Consider the following 23573-nt stretch of genomic DNA (forward strand, 5'->3'; position numbering starts at 1 on the left):
ATGGATTTTGACTTTTATTTGAGATTTTGTACATGATGGATCATCCTTCTCTTGACCCTTCTATTCACGAGCCTTTTGAGTAAATAAATTTGAGTATAAAATATGTTGATTCATCAATTATGCTTCTTGATTTTTTTAACTTCATTTGAGTTTTTATGTACTTGGTGACTACATTAGGAATTTTAAAATCTACTTTAATTCTTTTTTCCATATATAAAGTTAACTATTACCTTTTCTAATTTTTATTAACCTATTTTCTTTGTTTTTTTATTAATTCCATGATTATAATAAAACATTTTTCATACCAATTTCGTTGTTAAATTTTTTTATTAACTCAATCAATCTTTTCCACGTATGAAGTTAATTAGTGCCTACTAGTATTTTGGCTCGCGCTCTGCAACAGGTCAATATTTTTTTTAAATGTAAAAAAATATTAAGAGTATGAAGAATGTTTTAATAATGTTATTAAACCTAATCAAGTGAGTTAATTTTTAAACCTCCATTCAACTCTTTGCTAGACCCAAGTAATGTGAGCTAACAACCATGTTAGACCCACGTTACTTGGGTATGACTTGTTTGCTAGACCTGAGTCCGACACAACCTTTTGAATTTAAAAATAATAAAACAACATCAAAATACTAAAATTCCCCCCATGATTATAGAAAATTACACAAAAAACAGTGTGAAATAGAAAAAATACTCATATATGCAAAGCTTTTTTTGTTGTCTATTCCAAGGTTAAAGATGTATTTGAATTATTTAACAATTTGTGAAAGGTCAAAAAAACCTCTGGCAATAAGTCTTAATTTTGTTAACCTTGGGCATAGAATAATATTTTTACCCTGCAACATAACATGAAAAGACTATCATACCCCCGCTTAAACATTTAATAACTAATGAGCCTATGAAAAATACTAAAATACCCCCATAACTAAAGTTGTAATTTTTTCAATTAAAGGGCAAAATGATAATTTAACTTTTTATGGAAAGACAACATTAGACTCATCCTAAGCTTTCAGAGCTTGGAAAATTCATTGTGCAAGTCTATAGTGGACTGTGTTTTAGTCTACAATACGCTTTCGTAGGACTGCTAGACCCAGAGTGTTTAGATCTTGCAAACCATGCCAAACCCAAGCTCTTTGGGCCTGTAATGGTTGGAATGGTTGTCAGATCTAATTAGCTTGGGCTTGACGCTGAGGATTTTCATAATTTTTGCGAGCTAGACAAAGGTAAAGGTTTTGTTGAGAACCAAAATACTTATGCAAATATGTTGAATGGTCTCAGGATATCTAACTAATAATTTCTTGAGGACTTTTGATGTATTTTTGCTAAACACTGCTGAATTTCAATAAATAGATGCAAATTTTAAGCTAAATTCTACTATGTTGATACCAATTGTTAGATACATGCCCGTGCTGTTGTAACTTTAAAAAACTTTGATCAAGAACAAAGAAAAATTATGCTTGCAAGCTTCTCTTGTTAACAACACAATGATATACTTATTGTCCTTTAATAAAATGTTGATTCAACATATTCAAAGTTCTCCTGTCTTGCCCATTAATTTGTTGTCCAAACTTTCTGTTACCTATCTTTAATCCTCCTATTTGGATCTAACGTTTTTGCCAGACTCAAGTAGCTTGGATCTGACATGGTTCCCAAACTCATGTTGCTTGGGTCCAGCGTGCTTCCAGATCCATAGCGCTTGGATTTGACATGAGTGTTTAGACTTAGTGTGGTTGCCAGACCCAAGTATCTCTCTTCTCGTCTGATTCACTTTCATTCTCTTTGTGATCTAAGTTGTAAAAAGTTAAAAAAAGAGAGATAAGAAGTAATGAATGAGAAGAAAAAGAAAGCTAAAGAAATGTTTATCCGCTCGTGAAAAGATGAGAAATTAAAAATAAAATTACCCCTCTCCCAAAAAAAAAATTTCAAGGTTCTGTACCTTATTTATTGATATTTATCCCTATTTCCTTTTGATAAAGTTTTATACCATAACTTATCATTTCTTTTTATATGAAATCATCCTTCCCAACTATCAAAAACCTCATACCATATTTTATTGATTCCTTATATATTAATTTGATTATTAAATTAAATCTTTTCTCTATAGGTACCTTATATATGTGTTGTTAACATGGTGGAGTGATAACTGCAATTACAAGCACCATGACATATAATTTTTTTTGAAATGTTAAAAAAACTCTAAATAAAAAACTAGAATTACTAAATTATTAATTTTTTTAGGTTATATCACTAAATGATGTTTAACTTATTTTTTTAGGTTATATCACCATTCTAATTACTAAATTATTAAAAAAGAATTGGTGATGAAATTAAGAAAGAAAAAAATGAAATTGAAAGAAAGAAAAAAGGAAAAAAAATTGAAAAAAAAACATTCATAAACTTTCACAATCTTTTTAGTGTTCTGTATTTTATTTACGTGTCTTGCATTTAATGATCTGATATTATAACATACTCTAAATGGTGTGGGGGAATCATTGTTCCCCCACACACATTTCACTGTGGATTACAACAGTAATCCACAGTGATTCTTCTCCCGGTTTTTTTTGCTAACTTTTCCCCTGTTTTTTTCATTTTTTTTCAACTTTCCTATTTTTTCTTTTTTCTTTTTCATTTATTTATTTTTTCAAAATTATTTTTGTTGATTTTACCTTTTAAATATTGACCTAGTTAAATTTTTTGCTTTATAATTTTTTTTCTTTAAAATACTGTGAATTGCTGCGATGTTTTTCCACATAGTTTTTCTATTTTATTTCTTTATTTTTCAAGATTATATTTGTCAATTTTTTTTCATATTGAGCTGATTGAGAATTTGGTTTTATAATTTTTTTCTTTAAAACATTGTTGATTGCTACAGTGTTTCTCAGCATGGGTTTTTTTCTTCAAAATTATCTTTTTTATTTTATTTTTTAATATTAAGTTGGTTAAAAATTACAGTTACAATATGTTAGGAAAGCACTGTAACTTTTTTTGAAAATTACTGTTGATTGCTACAGTGTTTTTTCCCACATGGTTTTTTTCTGTTTTTATAATGTTTTTTTCTAAAATTATCTTTGTCAATTTTATTTTTTAAATATTAAGCTGGTTAAGAATACAAGTTTTTTCTCACAAAACACTATGGATTGATACAGTTTTTCCTCACATGGTTTTCTTCTAGTTTCTTTTGTGTTTTCTTTTTTTGCGATATTTTTTTCCAAAATTATCTTTGTCGATTTATTCTTTTAATATTGAGTTGGTTAGAATTTAACTTTGTAATAAAGCTTAATCATGTGGGGAAAACATTGTAGCTTTACTCATAAAACATTGTGGATTGCTACAGTATCTCTCTGCATGGTTTTTTTTTTATAATTTTTTTCAAATTATCTTTTTTTCATTTTATTTTTTTAATATTGAGTTGTTTGTAAATTATAATTACAAGTCATTACAAATAAGGCTAAATCATGTAGGGAAGCACTGTAACTTTAATCACAAAACACTGTGAATTGCTATAGTGTTTCCAACATGATTTTTTTTTTTTTGGTGTTTGTTTGTTTTTTTCTAAAATTGTCTCTGTCGATTTTTTTTTAATATTGAGCTGATTAAGAATTTAGCTTTGTAATTTCTTTCTTTAAAACACTATGAATTGTTGCAGTGTTTTCCCATGTGATTTTTTTATGATTTTTTCTAAAATTATCTTTGTCGATTTTTTTTTAATATTGAGTTGGTTAAGAATTATAATTACAATAAAACTAAATCATATGAGGAAAGCGTTGTAGTTTTTCTCATAAAACATTGTGGATTGCTACAGTATTTCTCTAAATGGTTTTTTATTTTATTTTATTGGGAAAAGCGCTATAGTTTTCCTCACAAAACATTGTCAATTGCTACAATATTTTTTCTCATGGGTTTTTTTCCTTCCAAAATTATCTTTGTTTTTTTTTTAATATTAAGTTGGTAGAGAATTTAGCTTTGTAATTTTTTTTTCTTTTTATTAACTGAAAAATTAAATCATGTAGCGAAAATACTGTATTTTTCCTCACAAAACACGGTAAATTGCTACAAATTATTTTGTTCAGTCTCTAAGTTTTTGATCACCAACATAACTTTTTTTTTTCGTCATGAAATATTTGCTCCATTATATCTTTAATTTCTATTACTTATCTAGCGCTGGTTTATAATTATAAAACTATCAAATATATTTATTTTATAAATCCATGACAGCGCGGGGCATGTCATCTCGTTCTGATCTATAAAAGATGTGGTAGATGTGGTACCCTTACTCTTATCAAATACATAACAAGGATATTATAAATATACAACAAAAGAACCAACAAATCAGTTTCTCATCTCGGCATGGAAAAGAAACACGAAATGGCATCTTCTGTCAAGATTTCTATGGTGGTGATGATGGCAGTGGTCTTCTCTTCATGCACAACTACTTTAACAAAAGCACAAGAATCGTCTACATCTTGTGCAACTAAGTTAATACCATGTCAAGCCTTCCTTGCCACCACAACCACTCCACCAGACAGTTGCTGCAACCCCATCAAAGAAGCAGTTGCAAAGGAGCTTCCTTGCCTTTGCAAACTCTACAATGACCCCAATTTGTTTGCGAGTCTTCATATAAATGTCACTCAGGCTGTCTTGCTCAGCCAGAGATGCGGTGTCGCCACGAATCTCAGTAGTTGTGGTGGTATGTCGGATTCTGTGTTTGAGGGATCTTTTTAAAGTAATTTGATCTGTTTTTTTTTTTTCATTTTTTTGGGTTAAGACTTGAGAGTTGTTGAGTTATGGGGTTAATTCGCACGTTGATAGTTTTGATCCTTTGGGGTTCAAGAAATCCCAACTTGATTTATCATGTTAATTTTGTTTCTGATAAACTGAAAATTAAAAATTGATTCTTGTCTTTCAGTTCATTTTCTTCAAATTTCCTTAATATTGTCATTTTCATTTACACATCTGGGGGTATTATGTTATTTTTCAATTGACGTTCTTGATCATGAAACTGATTATCCCCCCCCCCCCCCCTCTCCTTTTTTTTGCAACTCTTTACAGCTTCAGCTCCAACGCCAACCGGCACGCCTCCAGGTAATGTGACTTATTTTGTGGCTTAAATGTGATAATATCGAAAGTAAAAAGATATTAGATTATGATGTTTTAGTGCCAGGCTGTCTCTGATTTTTGGTCAGTAATTAATTTGTGAAGCGCCTTCACGTTTAGGCTGTTTTGGTGAAATAGTATGCCTACTAAGCTGCTAAATTAACGTGTCATAATTGAATCCTTTAGGATACTGTAAGGTGAGTTCATATGATGATGCTTAGCGAGCTCTTTCAGTTCCACCGATTTTGACTGTATTTAGTTTATACCTACCAAACACGTGTTTTCGAGGAGCACACCTCATATTTTGTCTCTGTTGGTTGTCAATCAGTTTATGAGGATGATGAAAAAGAAGAGAGTAAAATCTTGAATGCCGTAATGATACTTGTGAGAAGAACAATAGACATTGTTATAACCATTTTTGCTGCCTTGTTGGTTGTATTCAACATGCCTGTTCCTTTTCCTATCTAACCCTTTGTAAGCATCCAAATGAAGGATTTAGTTACGCTGTTCGTTTTCCTATCTAACCCTTTTTAGCATCCAGATGAAGGATTTAGTTACGCTGCTTCAAGGTTGGTGTTGGCAGAACAAAGAAATTGAGATGAAAGTGTCTGTGTGCGCGCTTTGCGATATTGCTTCTGGTGTACATTAATTGACTTTCTTTAATTTGCCAGATGACTAATTTTAAAATGTAGGGTAGATCTGCAAATTGACTTTATTAAGTAATAACTCGGCGAATATGCTTTGCAAGAATGTATCGATGAACTGAAAAACTGGCACTCAAGGATTAGTGATCCTTGTGCAGCAGTGGTTAAAATTTGCAAGCTTGGATCATTTTGATTTTATACATGCTATATCAGTTTTCCATCAAGTTCATTATTGATGTGTCATAACCTGTACAGGAGTTCCTGGAAAGGATGGTGGTGGTAGGACGGCATGGACTGGGTTATCAGGATTGCTTGTCTTGTTGGCTGCTTCCCTCTTATATTAAGCAATCTAAATTTTTTATTTATAACCACCAGGATGGAGTTGCTAGAGTTAACAATGTCGTGAGCATTGTGTAGTAGGGAGCCGAATATCCTCCATTTATGGATTTTCTTAACTCTCTCTCGCTCTCTGGATTTGATATCTCATTGATATAAACATTATTGTTGATGTGTACTCATAATTTATTCAGCTTATGTGAGACTTGAATTACGATGCCCATCGTATTTGAATGTTAATGCGTGCCAAACTTGCATCTGCAAAACTGGATTGCATCCATAAATGGTCATGATTTCTTAGCTAGCTCTGTGTTTTAGAATAGCTGCTTGTTCGATCTCAACCATAGATAACAGCAGTCATCAGCAATGAGTCTTCATGCCTAATTTCAATCAGTCCATGCTTTGAAGCCATGGTTTTCTGTTTGCAGTACGATCCTAGTCTGCCCCATTAGTCTTATTACAGTCAAGGGAATGTGACAGGAAAAATAAAAAAACACATCCTCAGCTGGAACAGGTCCAAGGCCGTGTCTGGGAGCATCTCAGTGTTGATGAAACCGTGTTTCTTTAAAATTTAATTATCCTTTTTAATCACAATTGTTCCAAATAGACCCTAAGATGTGCATATGGCTCTAAGAATTCAACTGGAACAGGAAAAGAAACTCCAAAAGAATTCAACTGGAACAATTCCGTAATAAGCTTGTTGCGGCAAGGTCAAATTTCTTCATTGATGATATTGTTTTTAAATGAGCAAGAAAAAAACCAATGATACAAAAAAAAAGACTAACTAATTAAAAAAAAAACCCTTCTTAAGGATATTTTCTAAATATTTTTAAAATATTTTAATAATTTTATTTGATAACAAAAAAAATTGAATGAAAATAAATTAACATTACAAAAAAAATAAAAAATAATAATTTAATTATCAATAAATTAAGCATTAAAAAAATTAAAAATAATCTAACTTAAGTCAGTAAGTTAGATTTACGGTGAGATAATAATCTTATATAAAAAAATTAAATAAAACAATAAATATCAATTCTCAAATAAATTAGAAGATAAAAAATAAAATTATCTATCACTTGCTTAATATTACTTGTAATTGTTATGGTAATAATTGTAATTGTAATTCAAATAATAAATAATAAAGATTAATTTTCAAGCAATCAAAGCTATCGTTGAATAATATTACTTGTAATTGTAATAATCTTGCTTTTCTTTGCTATGGTACGCTCCTTCTCAAACATATTGCTAACTGTTTGATATCAATCCACTGATATTTTTCTTTGAAATTCAGATTTTTTTCCTCTTTCCATCTCTTGCCTTTTCTGTTTCAATATTTCATATCAAAATTATCTTTTTCGCACCGTTCAAAAAGAAGAACCACGTGTAAACAGAGGAGGCATTCACAACATGATGTGGTTAAAGGAGAAGATAATAATGTCAATACGGGTGGGCCATGTTCGTAATATCCTAGAGAGACATCAGGCCCACTGCCCACGCCCTTCAGATGATGCCTCACGCTATCGAAGTCAAGCCAGTTATATTGTAGACTACTTGCTCTCATCCCTGTCTTTCCATTCTCGGAATTAGAAACCTCAGATCTAAAACCCTCGACACCCACTCCCCAAATCAAGATGATGGACGCAACAAAACTAGAAGAACTGAAGCAATTTATTGAACAGTGCAAATCCAATCCTTCCATCCTCGCCGATCCTTCTCTTTCCTTCTTCCACGACTACCTCGAAAGGTATTGTAATATCTACTCTCATTATAATATTTTAATCATTTCACTTTCTATGTCTCTCATCGTGTTTCTCCTCTCCTCTCGAAACGTTTCGTTTCAGTCTTGGTGCTAAGCTCCCTGGCTGTGCTCACAAGCACGACGACTCCAAATCGGTACAATTTCTTTTTTTGTTGTATTTAATTATTTCGATGCTTTTTAACTGAAATCTGTTTGGATTGAACGTAGAAGAGTTATGTGGTCGAGGAGAGTGATGAGGAAATGGAGAAGGAAGAGTCACAAGGAGAACCTGAAGTCGAGGAGGAGGAGGAGGAGGAGGAGATAATTGAATCCGATGTTGAGCTCGAAGGCGAGACTGTTGAGCCTGATAATGATCCTCCACAGAAGGTTTTTTTTTTTTTTTAAAGAATTATCATACAGCGTGGTGTGTTTTGGTTGCATTTTAGTTTTTCTTATTTCTATTTGTTCTGGCTGTTTTGTTTGATAATGAACTTGACTATTTGTAGATGGGGGACCCATCTGTAGAGGTTACAGAAGAAAGTCGTGATGCTTCTCAAGAGGCCAAGGCTAAGGCCATGGAAGCTATATCTGAAGGTATTATCATGTACAAGCTTTGCCTATGAGTTCATGCGTGCTCGTTATAATATGCTGAAATTTTGATTCTATTAAGTCGATAAAATTTTATGGTGAGATTCGTGTATGTAATTTTGGCGTTTCTTTCTATGCAGGTAAATTGGAGGAAGCAATTGAGCATTTAACAGAAGCAATTTCACTCAATCCAACATCTGCAATCATGTATGCAACAAGAGGTACATGATCACTGTGTTTTTTTTTGTAAGGTTTCCTGTATAGTGTGCAAATTGTATACGTTGGATTTGTTTGTACATTTTCTTCAATGTTGTTAATATTGTGATTTCTCGATGCTCTACAGCTACTGTTTACATCAAAATGAAGAGGCCCAATGCTGCTATCCGGGATGCTAATGCTGCTCTTGAGGTTGTTGCCTCCCTATTTATTTACACTTTTTGCATCTGTATATAACTTGTACATGTTTTTGTATGAGAGGATACTTTTTATAGTATTTATGAATTATAAGAGTTACTTCAGATTAACCTGGATTCAGCTAAGGGATATAAGTCCCGTGGCATGGCACGAGCAATGCTTGGTCAGTGGGAAGATGCTGCTAAGGATCTCCACCTGGCATCAAAGTTAGATTACGATGAGGAGATAAGTGCTGTACTTAAGAAGGTCTCTCTCTCAGTGCATGTTTTGTACTTTTTGTTGTATTTTCAGTACTCTCAAATTTAAAATGATGGAAGCAATGGAAACTATTTATGAAATGCTAACTATTCAAATACAGTATGATATTAAGTTATTAACTTTTACATTTTGTTCTCCATGTATAGGAAATGCTTGATATTCAAGCGTAGTAGACAAATGCATGTTAAATTTCATGCTGAATGTAGTTGGAATATGGAGCATACATGCAGGAGATTTGCCTGCCTTCCCTCTTTGGAATTAATAATTATGATGTGAAATAAGATTACCCTTAATTTAATTTTAAGAACTAAGAGTGAACCAATTAAATCTCGCTAGCCCCTGGACTGATGAACTCAACTATTTTAGTAATTGTAGATCATTTAGTTTTGGTTTGGAACGAGATTGTTTCATATGTGCATTTATTGTTTCATTAGAGATAATGTAGTAACTGTAGATTTTTGAACGCATGACAGTCTCAATCCATCTTTTGGGTTCAAGTGTGCAATTGACAGCTTCCAATTTCAGAATTGTTAATTTCACTGCCATGAATTCACCAAACCATGTAAATTAGGAACCAACAACTTAATTGTTTGACTAGCTGGGCCATGGCTTTGTAAAATAAGTTATAAGTTGATATGTGTGGTTGCTTGCTTTTTCAGTTCACATGACAGGGATGCTAAAAGAAAAATCTCATTGGTGCGTTGTTTAATATTTTGTTTTGCCATGTCACTGCAACTGCTATGTTACACAGGTTGAACCAAACGCTCATAGGATTGAGGAACACCGCAGGAAGTATGAAAGGCTACACAAAGAGAGGGAGGATAGAAAGGCTGAGCGTGAGAGACAACGTCGTCGTGCTAAAGCTCAGGTAACTATGATCACGATCATCCTGACATATTAGCTTTGCTCTCATCATGTGACCAAATTTCTCCTGTTTAAAGGCCGAGTATGAGAAGGCCAAGAAGCAAGAGCAATCATCTTCCAGTAGAAAACCTGGAGGCATGCCAAGTGGATTTCCAGGAGGATTTCCAGGAGGGATGCCCGGGGGAATGCCTGGAGGGATGCCCGGGGGAATGCCTGGAGGTATGCCCGGGGGAATGCCTGGAGGCTTCCCGGGTGCCATGCCAGGAGGGATGCCTGGAGGCTTCCCGGGTGCCATGCCAGGAGGGATGCCTGGAAATGTTGATTTCAGCAAAATATTGAATGTAAGTGCTATTAAACTTTTTGCTGATTTGCCATTTTATATCATATACAATAGTAGTTTACAGTGCTTGCAAGGACATGCAGTGTGTTCTTGTCAAATTTTCTTTTTGGCCAGGTATAAATAAAAACATCTTTATTTCCCATGTAAAATTTCTTTTCAATTTGTTTTTTGCCAAGTACAAACAAAATTAGCTATGCATTTTACTTTGATGATATGATTGCATTTTCTGCACCCACTCCCACACTCAAATGTTCTTGTACACATGCTTTTATGTAAGGCATACAGTGCATAATTCAATCACTTAGCCAGTGAATGCTCTATGGTTTGGCTTGCCATTTGACAGTGTATTTTATTCGATGATGTTTTGGCAGGACCCTGAATTGATGGCTGCATTTAGTGACCCGGAAATAATGGCTGCCCTTCAAGATGGTAGGAATTTCTCACTTTATATTTTTTGTCTGTATTTTGTGGTTGTCCCGACAAATTAGTTGCTTCTGATTGGTCTCTTGTGAGTGTTAACGTAATCATGTTCATCTAGCTAGGGTAGTTGATTCTGATTGGTCTTGTGAGTGTTCATGTAATCATGTTCATCTAGCTAGGGTAATAGAAACATATCCATGTGAAACATGTGCCTGAGTAAACAGAATTTAAGGATGTTAAGAAAATAAGATCAGCAACTCGCAGAACATTGTATAATTAATTCACCATTTACCCTTGCGCAGCCTGCATGGCTACTCGAGTTCTTTGCTTTGATAAATTGTACTCTTATTTTCCTGTAGAATTCTAATTTACATGTATGGCAATTGTTCTCATGCTCTTGGGTGATGATTTTGCAGTAATGAAGAACCCAGCTAATCTTGCTAAGCATCAAGGGAACCCCAAGGTGGCTCCTATAATTGCAAAGATGATGGGCAAATTTGCCGGGCCTAAGTGAGTGGTTGTGGAACTTGACATTGTGCTTGGGTTAGTCCTTGTGTGTTCCAGCGTCACAGCTTGATAAATCTTGTATTGCGCTTTTGTTTTTCAATACTGTGTTGGCACGGACCAAGTTACTTAGCCACTAATTGCTGAGATGGGGTTTTTTTCTCTCATATGACTACCATCCATCTCATCATAGAATTCAGAGGAGATTATATTTTATTGCGAGGTTTTCATGAGCGGTGACATGTTTTAAGAGCACGATTTGGTAGCTGTTCCCCGCGTTACTATGCTATGGTTTGTGAACTGCAAGGTTACAGGGAAGCATAAGGGCTGCCCTAGTCTTCTAATCTCTGAAGTCACCTCTCCTGTGAACAGAAAACAGGATGAAATGGAGGACTGGTAAAACTAGTCAAATTCGAGTTCGGCCTAGAAAATTAGGTGAAGAACAACGAAGATTCATGGTTTAGGAGAACTGTTGCCATCGAAAAAAGGTTGCAAATGGCCGGCCATTGAATTTGATGCCTTCTTTTGTTAGTTTCGTGCCTAAAATTCTTCTGATCTACAATATGGTTTGGCGTTGAGGGTTTAACTGTGTTTTTAAGAAAACTTAATTGTTTTTTTCGTTTATTTTTATATCTGTGGATGGTATTGGTTTAAAATAATTTTTTTTAAAAAATAAACTTTTGTAATATATTTCTAAAATTAAAAAACATTTAAAAATTAGAGAAGTCCGGAAGCGAGTCCAGCCCCATTATTTGGGCTGAACCTTCCCTGCACATATTTTTACTTCGAATAGGCAGACAAGGAAAATGATCTGCCACCCGTTGGGATTCGCCCACCAATGGTATGTCCTTTTTGCGTCAATAGACTAGTCAATCTAACATCATCTTGGAAATTTTCATCTCGAACACATGCCCAATCTTATACTATGAATTATGAAGATAAATATTAACGTACTTTACACTGAAAATTTTCCGAGTTAGTATACCATCAAGACATGGATCATTGAGTGTGTGTGTATATATATATATATATATATATATATATATAATGTATACTTGATAAGAGTGCTGTAATTAAAATAGCATTTTCAGGATGGGTCTAATTTCTTGATGATTATTTTAAACGCACAAGAGCTTGAATAAGTAAATAAATTGTATTTTACATGAAAAAACATTAAATTAGTGTTTTTTTTCTATGTTTTTAGATGATTTACTGTGCTAATATTATAAATTAAAAAATTATTTTAATATATTTTAAAGAAAAAAAAAGGTCATCAAACACGGAATTAGTCAGTCGGCTTGAGCGGGCGTTCACTATGAACAAGTACATCCAACTCCCTATTGTATTTCAATACCAACCACAATCGACTTTTTGAAAGGGTTTTGCTGTGTCTTTGAAGAAAAAAAAGGGAACAATAATTTAGCTGCACTTGACCCATCAAGAGATGTTGGTAGGATTGGGATATAGTCCATATACAGGTCATTATATCACTAATTACTAAGTTGATTGTCAGACCCTTCGATGCCTATTTGCTATCCTTTCAGTGGACTGAGAGCAAGGATCTCTCTCTGATGCTATATTGAAAGCAAATTACTTTGTATTCCATCAACACCCATAGCCTGTCATTCAATATAAAGGCTTTGTTTTAGCTAGTTTTCTTCTTCTTTTAATATTCAATTTAATGTGTTTTCCAGTTTAATGACGGGAATATTGCTCCATAATTACGTAATCAGGCAGTCTAATGAGTCTCTCGGCTGTCTTGACCTCATAGCAATGTGTTTTTTTTTAATATACAAATCATGCTGAAAGTAATTAATTCAATGTTTCCTAACTATTCCCATTAATCGGTAGTTCATAAGTCACAGTGATGTGTGATTGATGGGTTTTTGAGGCATAATTGTGCTCTTCTCTTTGGACCCTCGTCATCAACACAAGTGGGATAATTGGATGCCGACATGTAATTTGTAATAACTTAAAGTAGTTAGAGCGTGTTCGGCAGTGTGGTTGTGAGTGCTTTTTAAATAATTTTTCGTGTTAAAATACATGCCAATGATGTTTTTTTATTTTTTAAAAATTATTTTTGATACCAGCACATCAAAACGATTCAAAATGTACAAACCATATTAAATTTTAGTAAAATAAAAAATTCAAATTTTTGGGAACGCAGCGGTGCCTTAAGGCAGTTAAACATGTGATTTACCACATGTAATATTATTTACTTAGAGAAGGAGAGGGATGAGCAAAATTGTAATAATTCATACTCATAGAATAATGATAACAATATTAATTACGTCTATATGAACTCAGTATCGCCAAAAAAAATTTAAAAAAAATGTTTTTGTGTGAAATCAATATGTATGGTTTTGTTAATGATCATAATTGGAGTATTTTTATTTATTTATTTATTTTAATTTCTATTTCTTTTTTATATGATGCTATTGCTAGCTCCAAAGAGGTAGATCAAGTGGTTAATGAAGTTTGTTTTTTTTTTTTCTTGAATTTCTTATTCTAAATCTCATCATAGCCGGTTCGAGATTTTTATGAATACATGAAACTGACGTAAGAAAATATATTCTTAGAATTATTTGGAGAGAAGATTGAGGCTCCGAGAATACATAAAAAGAATATAATAATCGATACTATAATTACTAATTTGGAAAATATGAATTGATTTATGATCCTAAATCCTCTTTACCAAAATATACATACACCCTCTACGTCATCCTTATATATAATTCAATGATTTTATTTTATAAACTTCAAAATTAATAAAAAAAAAATTTGCGCAAGGACACCCTCCACTATCATGCGAGTCTAGTTTGTGTTACTAAAAAAAATAAATCAAAAGTAGCCCATTTAATCAATCTAGATGTTTTGTCTTGCCGAGTTACTCTTTTTCTTTTTTCTATATATATTTTTTTATTTCTCTCTTTACCCAATAAAAATTACAATGAAAAAAAACTGCAATTCATAGTGAGCTATACAAAATACTCTATGTATTTTACAGATATTTTACAGATATTCTCCAGATATTTTCTCAACTATATATTATAAGGTTTAGCAAAGAAGAAAGAAAGAGAGATCATTTCAACAATACTAAAAGACATCCAATTAATATTTTCTTAATTTATATGTATTCTTAAAAGTTTTTTCTTCTTATAATTTTTAATTAATGTTTAGCGTTACTTTTAAATTAAGACAACTAATGTTTTCTTCTTCTCCTCTTTCAAATCATTTAAGACTAATGTTTTTGAAAACATCATCATCTCCTCTAGATGATGGCCTCGGTGAGAACTCATCCTGGTCGACCCCAATGAAGTCGAGATTATTAAGAAGAGTTTTTCTAAAAGGAAAATAAAAAACTAGTTATAGTGCAAATTCATTTGTTGTTTTCTATTTAATATAAGCGACACTTTCAATTTCGTAGATGGCCCGTTGATTCAAAAGTCAAGTTTTAAGAATATGGGAACGTTTCAATATCAGCAGAGAAAAAGAAAAAGGAAACAGAATATTATGGGAACATTAAAATTGAGTAATATATGAGAGCATTTAAAATTTAATTTATGTGATCCAAAATTTCATCACCTATAGATTGATAGTGGACACCTCAATTCGTATAGGAATTTAGCATAAAAAATTGGATTGAGATCTTCTCTTGTTCTCTTCTATCATACCTTTTCATGTTTTGTTAAATTTATATTATTAAACTTAAATTAAATCAACATGTTTTCAAATGCGTTTGTTTTGTATAAAATATTTCATATATAAAAAATTTTGTATGTAAAATACTTTTTGTTTAACATTTTAAATGGAAAGAATTTATAATATATTTATGATTTTTTTTACAATGTTTTATAAGTGATGATATGAAAATAAAATAGTATTAGCATAATGATAATGATGATAATAGTGATATTATTGGTGGTTATAATAGTTTTAGTGGTGATATGAATGATTATGGTGGCGGTGGTTATTATTGTGATAGTGATAATGATAACAATACTGGTGGCGATGATGAAAGTGATGGTAGTAGCGGTGACGAGGTGCTAATGGAATAATAATGATTAAAATTATTGGATAATATTGTGTGTGTAATACTTATTTGTAAAATATTTATATAATTTCATGAGTTGAAAATATTTTTTAATAAATTTACAAAGTTTTAAAACTAATTATAAAATATTTATACTAATTATTTTTCTTATAAAATATTTAACGGAAAAGAAATATAAAAGAATCAGCAAAAGATTTATGCAAAACAAATGCCCCCTTAATATATAATAAAAATGTCAACATCTTAATTCATCATCTTATTTATCCAATCTAATTCAAAGAGATTTTTGAAATATGATTAGTTATATTATTAAAAATATTAGAGGATTCGAATCTAAAAAATATATGCTTGTAGATATTTTTTTAAAAAAATTAACCATAGTCAGATGAGCAATTGCGGGCCATGAACAATTTTGTCAGCTATAACATGTTTTTTACATGAGAAGTACATTCCCATTATACACGACCAAGGTTTCCATGTATAGATAGCCCCTGGATAGATAGGCATCCTATGTTATGTTGCGGTACTACTCAATTTTTTTTTTTTTTTATATATATATATATATATATATATAATATTTAGGTGATATTAATATTGTTTTTAAAGAAAAAACAAAATTCGAAACACAAATTATGATTGGATTAATAATTATCTATAAAAAATAAATTGTTAATATTATATTCAGAAGAGTAAGAAAAAAAATATTTGTTGGAGACTCATTGTTGCTCCACTATGGATACTGTTCCACCACCAAAAAGAGCTTACTAAGAAGGTTTTAACGTCACTATGAAACATTGCATGATGACATCGAAAGAGGTCGCACACTACCAAAATTCTTAGAGTTACCGATGGAATTTTCTGTTGGTATTTATACTATCACTTCATTGATACCATCAACAATGAATTTACTGACGAGCTCATGCATGAAAATGCCCCATCGTTAAACTCTCGTAGGTAATTTTTGGTATGTTGGTGAGTTTGTCATTAATAAAATTACTGATAAATTTATTAACGGGAAAAGCATGCTAAAAGTTTTTTTACCCACTTTATTTTGTCGGTATTTCTCTTGGGAAGCTTGCTATATAACCAATATAAATACTGTATGTAATTCAATCAGTAATTAAATAGTGGCACAATGACATTTGTAGTAATTCTTTTTCAATTCTCTGGAAATACTAATAGACTTAATCCGTTAGTAATACCGTTAGTAATTATTTAAAAATAGTTTAGGAAAATCTTTTTAACAGAGCTAGAAAAATAATAATACTCAATAATACTAAAAAATTAACAGGAACAATAATAACAAATAAATAAATCAAATAAAAACTATTCTCATCTAACTTAAAAAACCTATTTTAGAACCTATAATCCAGTAACAAATGAATTAATTTAACTGAAATTGAACAGCAAAATTGAAAAATATCTAACAAAATTGATCTCATATGAAAAAAAAATCCTACAACAACATTCATACAATTATTAAGAACATAAGAATTTAAAAATAAAATAGAAAAATAAATATAATGCAAAAAACAAAAAAATAGAAGAAAAAATAATCTTACCTTAATTTAATTGCAAGTAAAGCTGAGAAGAGAAAAGAAAAAACAAAATCATAATGCATGTTAATTAAAAAAAAACTAAGAAGAGAAAAGAAAATGAGAGGGGAAGACATAATTGCATGTGGAGGAGAAGAGAAAAGAAGAAAAAAAAAAGAGAAGAGAAGAGAAGGAGTTGAGGAGAGAAGAGAAAGAAAGGAACATTGATGTTTTTTACAGAAGGAAAGAAGAAGAAGAAGAAGAGGGGCATCTATTATGAAATGAGAAATTTTGATATTTTTATTAGAGCATTTTATAGATGGATAATTAAATATTAATATTTTTAACCATTATGTCAGTGATTTTGTCAATATTATTTAATTTAAATTTTTAATTTAATCGAACATTTTCAAAAAACCCCTCAATATCATCAATGACTTTTCAATCCGTCGGTGATTCCGCTTGTAATATTTTATTTAAATTTCTAATTTAATCAAAAAATTTTAGAAACCCCCTAAATATCACCAACGAGTTTTCAATATGTTGGTGATTCTATCTATAATATTTAAATTAAAATTTCAATTTAATCAAAAAAAATTAGAAACCCTCCAAATATCACCGATGATTTTTCAATACGTTGGTGATTCCATCTGTAAAAAATAATAATTAACATTGTAATTAAGAAGGGAACATTTCCCGTATGTAATTGATAACTTGAACAATGCAATTGAAAAGTGAACAGTTTTAGAGCTCCCTGGAATATACCGACAGAATTAATTTATCAGTGATACCCTCTGTAATTAAAACAATGAATAGTGTCAAGGAGAAGAGAACAATTTACCGATGGATTTATGGACATATTTTATGAACGGTATTAATAATGTCGGTAATGTTGTCTGTATAAACGACATGTCATCGTACTTTTTATTTTTTAATTTCTCACTATAATTTCCTAGGTATATATCAAGGGAATAGTTCCGTCAGTGCTTACTGACGAATATAGTGAGAGAATGTTCTGTTGGTAAAATTCACTGCAATCTACCAACAATTTTATTTTGTCAGTGTTTTCGTTTGTCTTTTCTAATTTTCTAGCAGTGGCACACTCTGTTAGAGCAATTACTCGAAAAACAATCTAAATAAAATATCATGAAATAAAAAATCCTTTAGAAAGCAAATAAAAAAACAATAAAGCTCAATATTCAATTAAATAAATGTTAAAAGATAAAATAAAAAAAAAACTATAAGCCTAAAAAAAGCAAAAGAAAAAAAGAAGCAAACCCGGGTGAACCTAAACCCAAGTTAATTTCACAAACTTTGAACTGTTGAAATCCTAGATCTGAGTTCAATCAGAAAACTTAATTTTCAATCAATTTAATGTTGAATGATAAAGTGAAAAAAATATCAATTTAAAAAATTCACCTAGGAAACTCGGACTAAATTTAAAGAAAAAAAAAATTAAAAGGCTCATTTGAAAATTTAGAGGGTTAAATTTGATAATTAAGGAGGAGAGAGAAAGATAAAAAATATAATTGACACCAAATCAGAGATTCATTGGTTATTAACACCGCAAAAAAATATAAAAGTAACCAAGATGATTTGAACATTGCTTTGCAAGTGCAATGAATAAAGGGTCATTGTTCATTGATAATGAATAAAGAATAAAGGTACTTATGATAAATCTTAATATCAAAAGTTCAATATGTTTTTTTTGGGGAGTGCAAAATGGTTATTTCATTTTTTTTTTTCAATTTATAGTTGTAAGTGTCTTGGCATATGGTAAAAACTGAGCTATTTTATGTTTTTGTTAATGTTAGGATATTTGACCATTGTCTTCAATTATGATCCAGAGGGAGGCGCTGGAGAAGCACTAGAAGTACATTTTCAACACTTCAAAGCTGATTTTTCTTAATCTCGAAGCCATGGATTAAAGGAAGGAGAAATAATGCAAGTAGAAGAAAACCTTCGAAATCATGTGCGTGCACAATCATTAAGGAGCACATCAAAGAGGAAAACCAGCATGAAGGAATTGTAAAATGTCCTCATATATGTTTGGACTATGGATCAGCTATGGTCATTGACGGGATCGATCATGAACTCACAACTGCTAATAGTATACAGTTGTGCGGCTACGCTTAAGAAGTTGGTTCCTTCTTCTTCTTCTTCTTCTTTTCTTCTTCTTTTTACTGGTTAACACCTGTCTCTCTAGCTACCTACCTTTAAATATAAAAAATCTATACCTCTAGTGTACCTTTATATTTATATTCTTTAAATATAAAGAATATCTTGCATTCTTGCTAGCTGTGGGAGAACTTAACCGATGTTTGGAGATTATATTTCGATAGTTGGGAGCAATGCTGTCAAAATTTTACGAGTTAATATATATTTAACATGTAAAATCAGATTAAAAACTTGAAAATCAGTAAAATCGACCAGTAAACTCGATCAAATCTGTAAACTCGGATCGATTTTACGAGTTTGAAAAAAATATAAAATTGTACAATCTGATAATCTCTATCTTAGCATTTTCATTATTTTAAATTTATATCTTGCAAAACTTGTGTAATCTTATAATAAAAGGCTTAATTTTGACTATAATTATTATAATTTTTTTAACTATATAAGTTATCTGTGGATTTCATTTTCGTAAAATAAAAATACATATTCATTCTTATAGTTTCCTTATGTAAACTATTAACATATCAATTGGTATATTCCTCTCTTTTACCTGGCAAGTATATAGAATAAAAGTTGTAAATTGACATGCTTGACTTTTAGAGTAATTAATGTTAAATAACTTATCAAAAATTGAAGGGATTTGTTTCTTGTAAATGATGAACTAAGTGGGTCGATTTGTCCAAAAAATAGAGAAATCAATATGAAAAAAATAAAGATGTGTGGACTTTTCTATTGTTTATTTCATTTTTATTTTAATTGTGTTATAATGTTAATTACTATTTAACTGAAATTATTAATATATAATTAATTAAAATATTTTATTTATAATTTTACAGTTTTACCATCCTCTGAATTTATATTATATATTTTGCATCGCGTTAAAAAAAGGTCTTTCGGCATTTATTGGGAGATCACGAGCACATAGCAAGTTTCACACTTGCATGAGCTGATAATTAAGATCATATGAGCCCTCCCTCATCACTTACCTTTTTCTTACGGAGAAAATGGTAAGTTTGAAACAAATGTTAATCACGCGTATACGCAGGACAAAACATTTGAATTCAAGGTTTACGTATTGCCTCGCAAGTCTCTCGAAGCTTTCCATTTGGATTTCAACACTTGGCAGTTCTTAGACCAAAGGGCCAGATTCAGACTATGATCCCACGATCGCGGGCATCAATTACTTGACAACTCGAGATTAAACTATAAAATAGAAACTCTTGGAGGCAGTATGAGATAATAAAAATAGAAAAGAAAGATAGGATGTTGATCGTTAATGACACCTAGAGAGTTTTATAGAGGCGTTATCGAGGGTAAAGGGTCCACATCTGAACTATACTCACCTAAGCCAAGATATAGAAGTCAAAAACCCCCAAAATCTAACCTATATGTACGTTTAATAAGACCATAAAAAGTTGTTCTTAGACTTCACAAGGTCAAGATGATGATTTAAAGTTTGACATGATGTTCCTCTACAAGGAAAAGACAAGCGTGCCGTGGCCTGGCCAAATTAGTCACATAATCAAACAAAAGACTCGTATGCTAAACTTGGTTCTGGTTATCTTTTGATTTTCTTCCAACTAGTAAGAGCAAAATCATACTTTACGGTAGGGATTTTGAGTTTTTTTACCCAAAAAACATTTCTATGATGTTTTTATCAAAATGTGCACGCATGCTTATGTTTATGAGAGGGAGACTAACATGCTTAGCAGATAATTTCAGGTCAAGATCTTTTAATTAAAGTTCGGAGAATATATCTACAATGGTGATGATCAACTGAATGGATCGAGCATTGATAAATGGTAGTTAAGTAAGCTAAGTAATTATCTTATTGGAATATTGTAGTTAATCACCTAAACTAAACAAAACAAATGGAAAGGTTAGACATAAACTTAGTTAAACAAATGATTTTTCTCAATTTGCTAGCTATATTGAAAAAAATGGTAGAAGATATAAATGTTTAGATAGAAAAAAGAAGCATGAGCACAACACCAACTTTTTCTTAATTGCCGATCAAGTTGTTGCTTATAGAACTTAGAAGATAAGTAGATTTGGCAAGTTGCTAATTACCTTTGTGCTTTGATAAAGGAGCAAATCAATGTAGAAATTATAATGAAAACAAATATGTTTCATTACATTTTTCACTTCCATATACATTATATTTACAAAAGTAACACTATTTTTCAAACCTCAAATGATTTTTTTCTCCCTCCTCCAAATTAACATAAGATACCTTTTCTATTTAGCATATAGGTTAACGCTACGTTAGAGGCCGGTTCAAAAAAAATTTAATATAAAAAAAAAATACTCATATGATAATAGTGTTTTTTTAGAAATAATAAAATCTAGTACTCAGGTTATTACTTCAAATGGATTTAATAAATTTAATTAATTTAATAATACGATTATAAAAAAGTCAACGATAAAAAAAATGACAATGACTAATCGAAAAAAAATGAATACTTGTCAATATTATAAAAAGATACCCTCTAAATATTTTTAAAAGATTTTAATGATATTATTTGATAACAAAATAAAAATTGAATGAGAATAGAATAATATCATAAAGAGGATAATGAAAAAAACTTGAAGCTCATTTATCGGTAAATCAAACATTGAATGACAAATTGAAAAAATATCAATTTTTTTTAAAAAATTAAAACCTCCAGCATGCTAAATTCATGGCTCAATTGTGAGGTTGAGATAATTCCGTGCAAAAAAAATTGAAGAAAACAATAGAGATCAATTTTCAAGCAAACTAAATGATGAAATGTGAAAGTAAAAAAAATCAATTATAAAAACTTAAAAAAACTCTGAGTCAACTCGGGTTAACTCAACTAACTTATGATTTGAGATATGATATCATGATAACCCTATAAAAAAACATAAAAAATCATGAAGCTGAAGGCCCAATAATCTAATATCAAAGGAAGAAATTAAGAAAAAAATCAATTTTAAAATAGAACTTAAAAAAACTGAAGTTAAATCGGGTCAATTTTCAAAACTCATGACTCGGGTTATGAAATTAGGTTATCCTATAGAAAGTACACAAAAAAAAATCACAAAAAAATTCTCAATCATCCAAAATTAAAAAATTAAACAAATAACAATCTAATGAATGAAAATCAAATTTGATATAAAAATTAAATGAAATAAATAATAAGGGAAAAAATAAAAAAAAATTGTAACCAAAAGAACAAGAACCAAATATAATAGATGAAAAAAATTAAACATTTGTTCAAGCTTCAAATTCAGTTTCGGGAGCTTTAATTCTTTTAAATTAATGAAATTGAATTTTGTTTTGACAAACTAAGCATCAACCAAGTGACGAAACATTTCCCCGACAACACGAGATTTTCATACACATGTATAAAAAACAAATCACCAAGACCAATATCAAATTAACGCAATATTAAAGAATCAAATAAAAAAAAAAAAGAATTGAGGGATCAAAATGGAAAAAAAACCTAGTGACAAAAAAAAAGGGATCTTTGTGCATATCCTTGGCAGTTCCTCTCGGATAGCACAGTGAATCACCCGGCCTTCTTAGTTTTTTTTTTATAATATAATTTTGACTTTGCTGTGCGTTGTATTTGAACTCGTGGTGGAGCCAAGGCTTCTAAAAAAAAAAAAGATGAAAACTAGACTACTTTCTTATTAATTGTTGTTACAACATAAGAATTACGTAAGTTGTACACCGACACCCATTTTCGTAGAATACATACATACACATGATCCTGCATTTCTTTTTCTTTATTTATTTCTTCTTTTTTTTAATCATGTGCTTATAAAATTGGTATCAAAAGGAAGGCGATCAGACCAGTGGGAACAGGGAGTTAAGTATTTCCATTGTCTTAATTCCGGTTGATTTTTGAAAAAGATTACGTATTGATTCAATCAACCAGTTGACGCGATGACCATCTGGACTTTTTTTTTTTTAATTTTATTCTGGTTTTAAAAATTAGAGGAATTAATTATATACGAAAGGTAATTAATATATATACACAGTCGATGTGATTGGCGGAATCGATGAATCAGTAATTGAATTTAAACTAGTGATCCGAAATCCTCATTGATTCATCTTCCAAATACTGGCATCGGATACGTTACCAAATCAAGGTACATATATTATCATAAAGTCATTTTGGTATGTCTCAAGTCCCTCTATCTTTTAATTCTCCATTCCTCCCATGACTCCATTTCTCTTATAAAATTAATAAAATAAAAAAAATATATTAATATTGAACCTCCTAATTATAAAACAAGAAAAAAAAATAATTAATTTTAGGACCATGAAATTAGTTAAAATATATATAAATTTACCTGAATATCAAGATTAATTAAAAAAAAAAAGCATTGCTGAAATTACAAAAGAAGATTTTCTGCTTGTAGCCCTCCAAATCCCATAGTTTAGAGATTATTTTGTCGGATTTCAATGTTCAATGAAGTGATTTCCCCCCAATCACATCCTGCCTCTGATATATATATATATATATCTTGGAAGTGCGACTTGATTTTGCTACTTGTGCTTTCCAGTAACAAGGCACAGGATCATATTTCTTCATTCAACTCTATCATCCTACATATCACGAAATGCTAA

At 30.9% G+C, this 23573-nt stretch overlaps 2 protein-coding genes across 3 annotated transcripts; both read left to right on the forward strand.

The window, feature by feature from the left end:
• The first annotated feature begins 4279 nt into the window (after positions 1 to 4279).
• LOC133701022 (non-specific lipid transfer protein GPI-anchored 7-like) lies at positions 4280 to 6346 on the forward strand. The gene is made up of 3 exons (XM_062124772.1): positions 4280 to 4693; positions 5056 to 5088; positions 6000 to 6346. Exons 1-3 carry the CDS (start codon positions 4354 to 4356, stop codon positions 6086 to 6088), a joined length of 462 nt encoding a protein of 153 aa, XP_061980756.1. The 5' UTR covers positions 4280 to 4353; the 3' UTR covers positions 6089 to 6346.
• Positions 6347 to 7579: 1233 nt separating this feature from the next.
• LOC133701021 (FAM10 family protein At4g22670-like) lies at positions 7580 to 11442 on the forward strand. 2 transcript variants are annotated; one of them, XM_062124770.1, is made up of 11 exons: positions 7580 to 7827; positions 7925 to 7976; positions 8050 to 8208; positions 8328 to 8415; positions 8550 to 8630; positions 8753 to 8817; positions 8929 to 9069; positions 9833 to 9949; positions 10023 to 10286; positions 10657 to 10714; positions 11122 to 11442. In XM_062124770.1, exons 1-11 carry the CDS (start codon positions 7715 to 7717, stop codon positions 11217 to 11219), a joined length of 1236 nt encoding a protein of 411 aa, XP_061980754.1. In that variant the 5' UTR covers positions 7580 to 7714; the 3' UTR covers positions 11220 to 11442. The 2 variants fall into 2 exon arrangements, with proteins under 2 accessions (XP_061980754.1, XP_061980755.1); XM_062124771.1 differs by having other exon boundaries at positions 8053 to 8208.
• Positions 11443 to 23573: the final 12131 nt, after the last annotated feature.

The sequence above is a fragment of the Populus nigra genome, chromosome 8, assembly GCF_951802175.1.
Source record: "Populus nigra chromosome 8, ddPopNigr1.1, whole genome shotgun sequence".
NCBI classification, from domain to species: Eukaryota; Viridiplantae; Streptophyta; class Magnoliopsida; order Malpighiales; family Salicaceae; genus Populus; species Populus nigra.

Excerpts from the sequence above, each read along its gene's own strand:
- LOC133701022 (XM_062124772.1), top strand. The coding sequence starts at position 4,354 with ATGGAAAAGAAACACGAAATGGCATCTTCTGTCAAGATTTCTATGGTG. Across the intron at positions 4,694-5,055 it reads GAATCTCAGTAGTTGTGGTG|CTTCAGCTCCAACGCCAACC; the intron begins GTATGTCGGATT and ends AACTCTTTACAG. Across the intron at positions 5,089-5,999 it reads GCCAACCGGCACGCCTCCAG|GAGTTCCTGGAAAGGATGGT; the intron begins GTAATGTGACTT and ends TAACCTGTACAG.
- LOC133701021 (XM_062124770.1), top strand. The coding sequence starts at position 7,715 with ATGATGGACGCAACAAAACTAGAAGAACTGAAGCAATTTATTGAACAG. Across the intron at positions 8,631-8,752 it reads AATCATGTATGCAACAAGAG|CTACTGTTTACATCAAAATG; the intron begins GTACATGATCAC and ends GATGCTCTACAG. Across the intron at positions 9,950-10,022 it reads GTCGTCGTGCTAAAGCTCAG|GCCGAGTATGAGAAGGCCAA; the intron begins GTAACTATGATC and ends TCCTGTTTAAAG.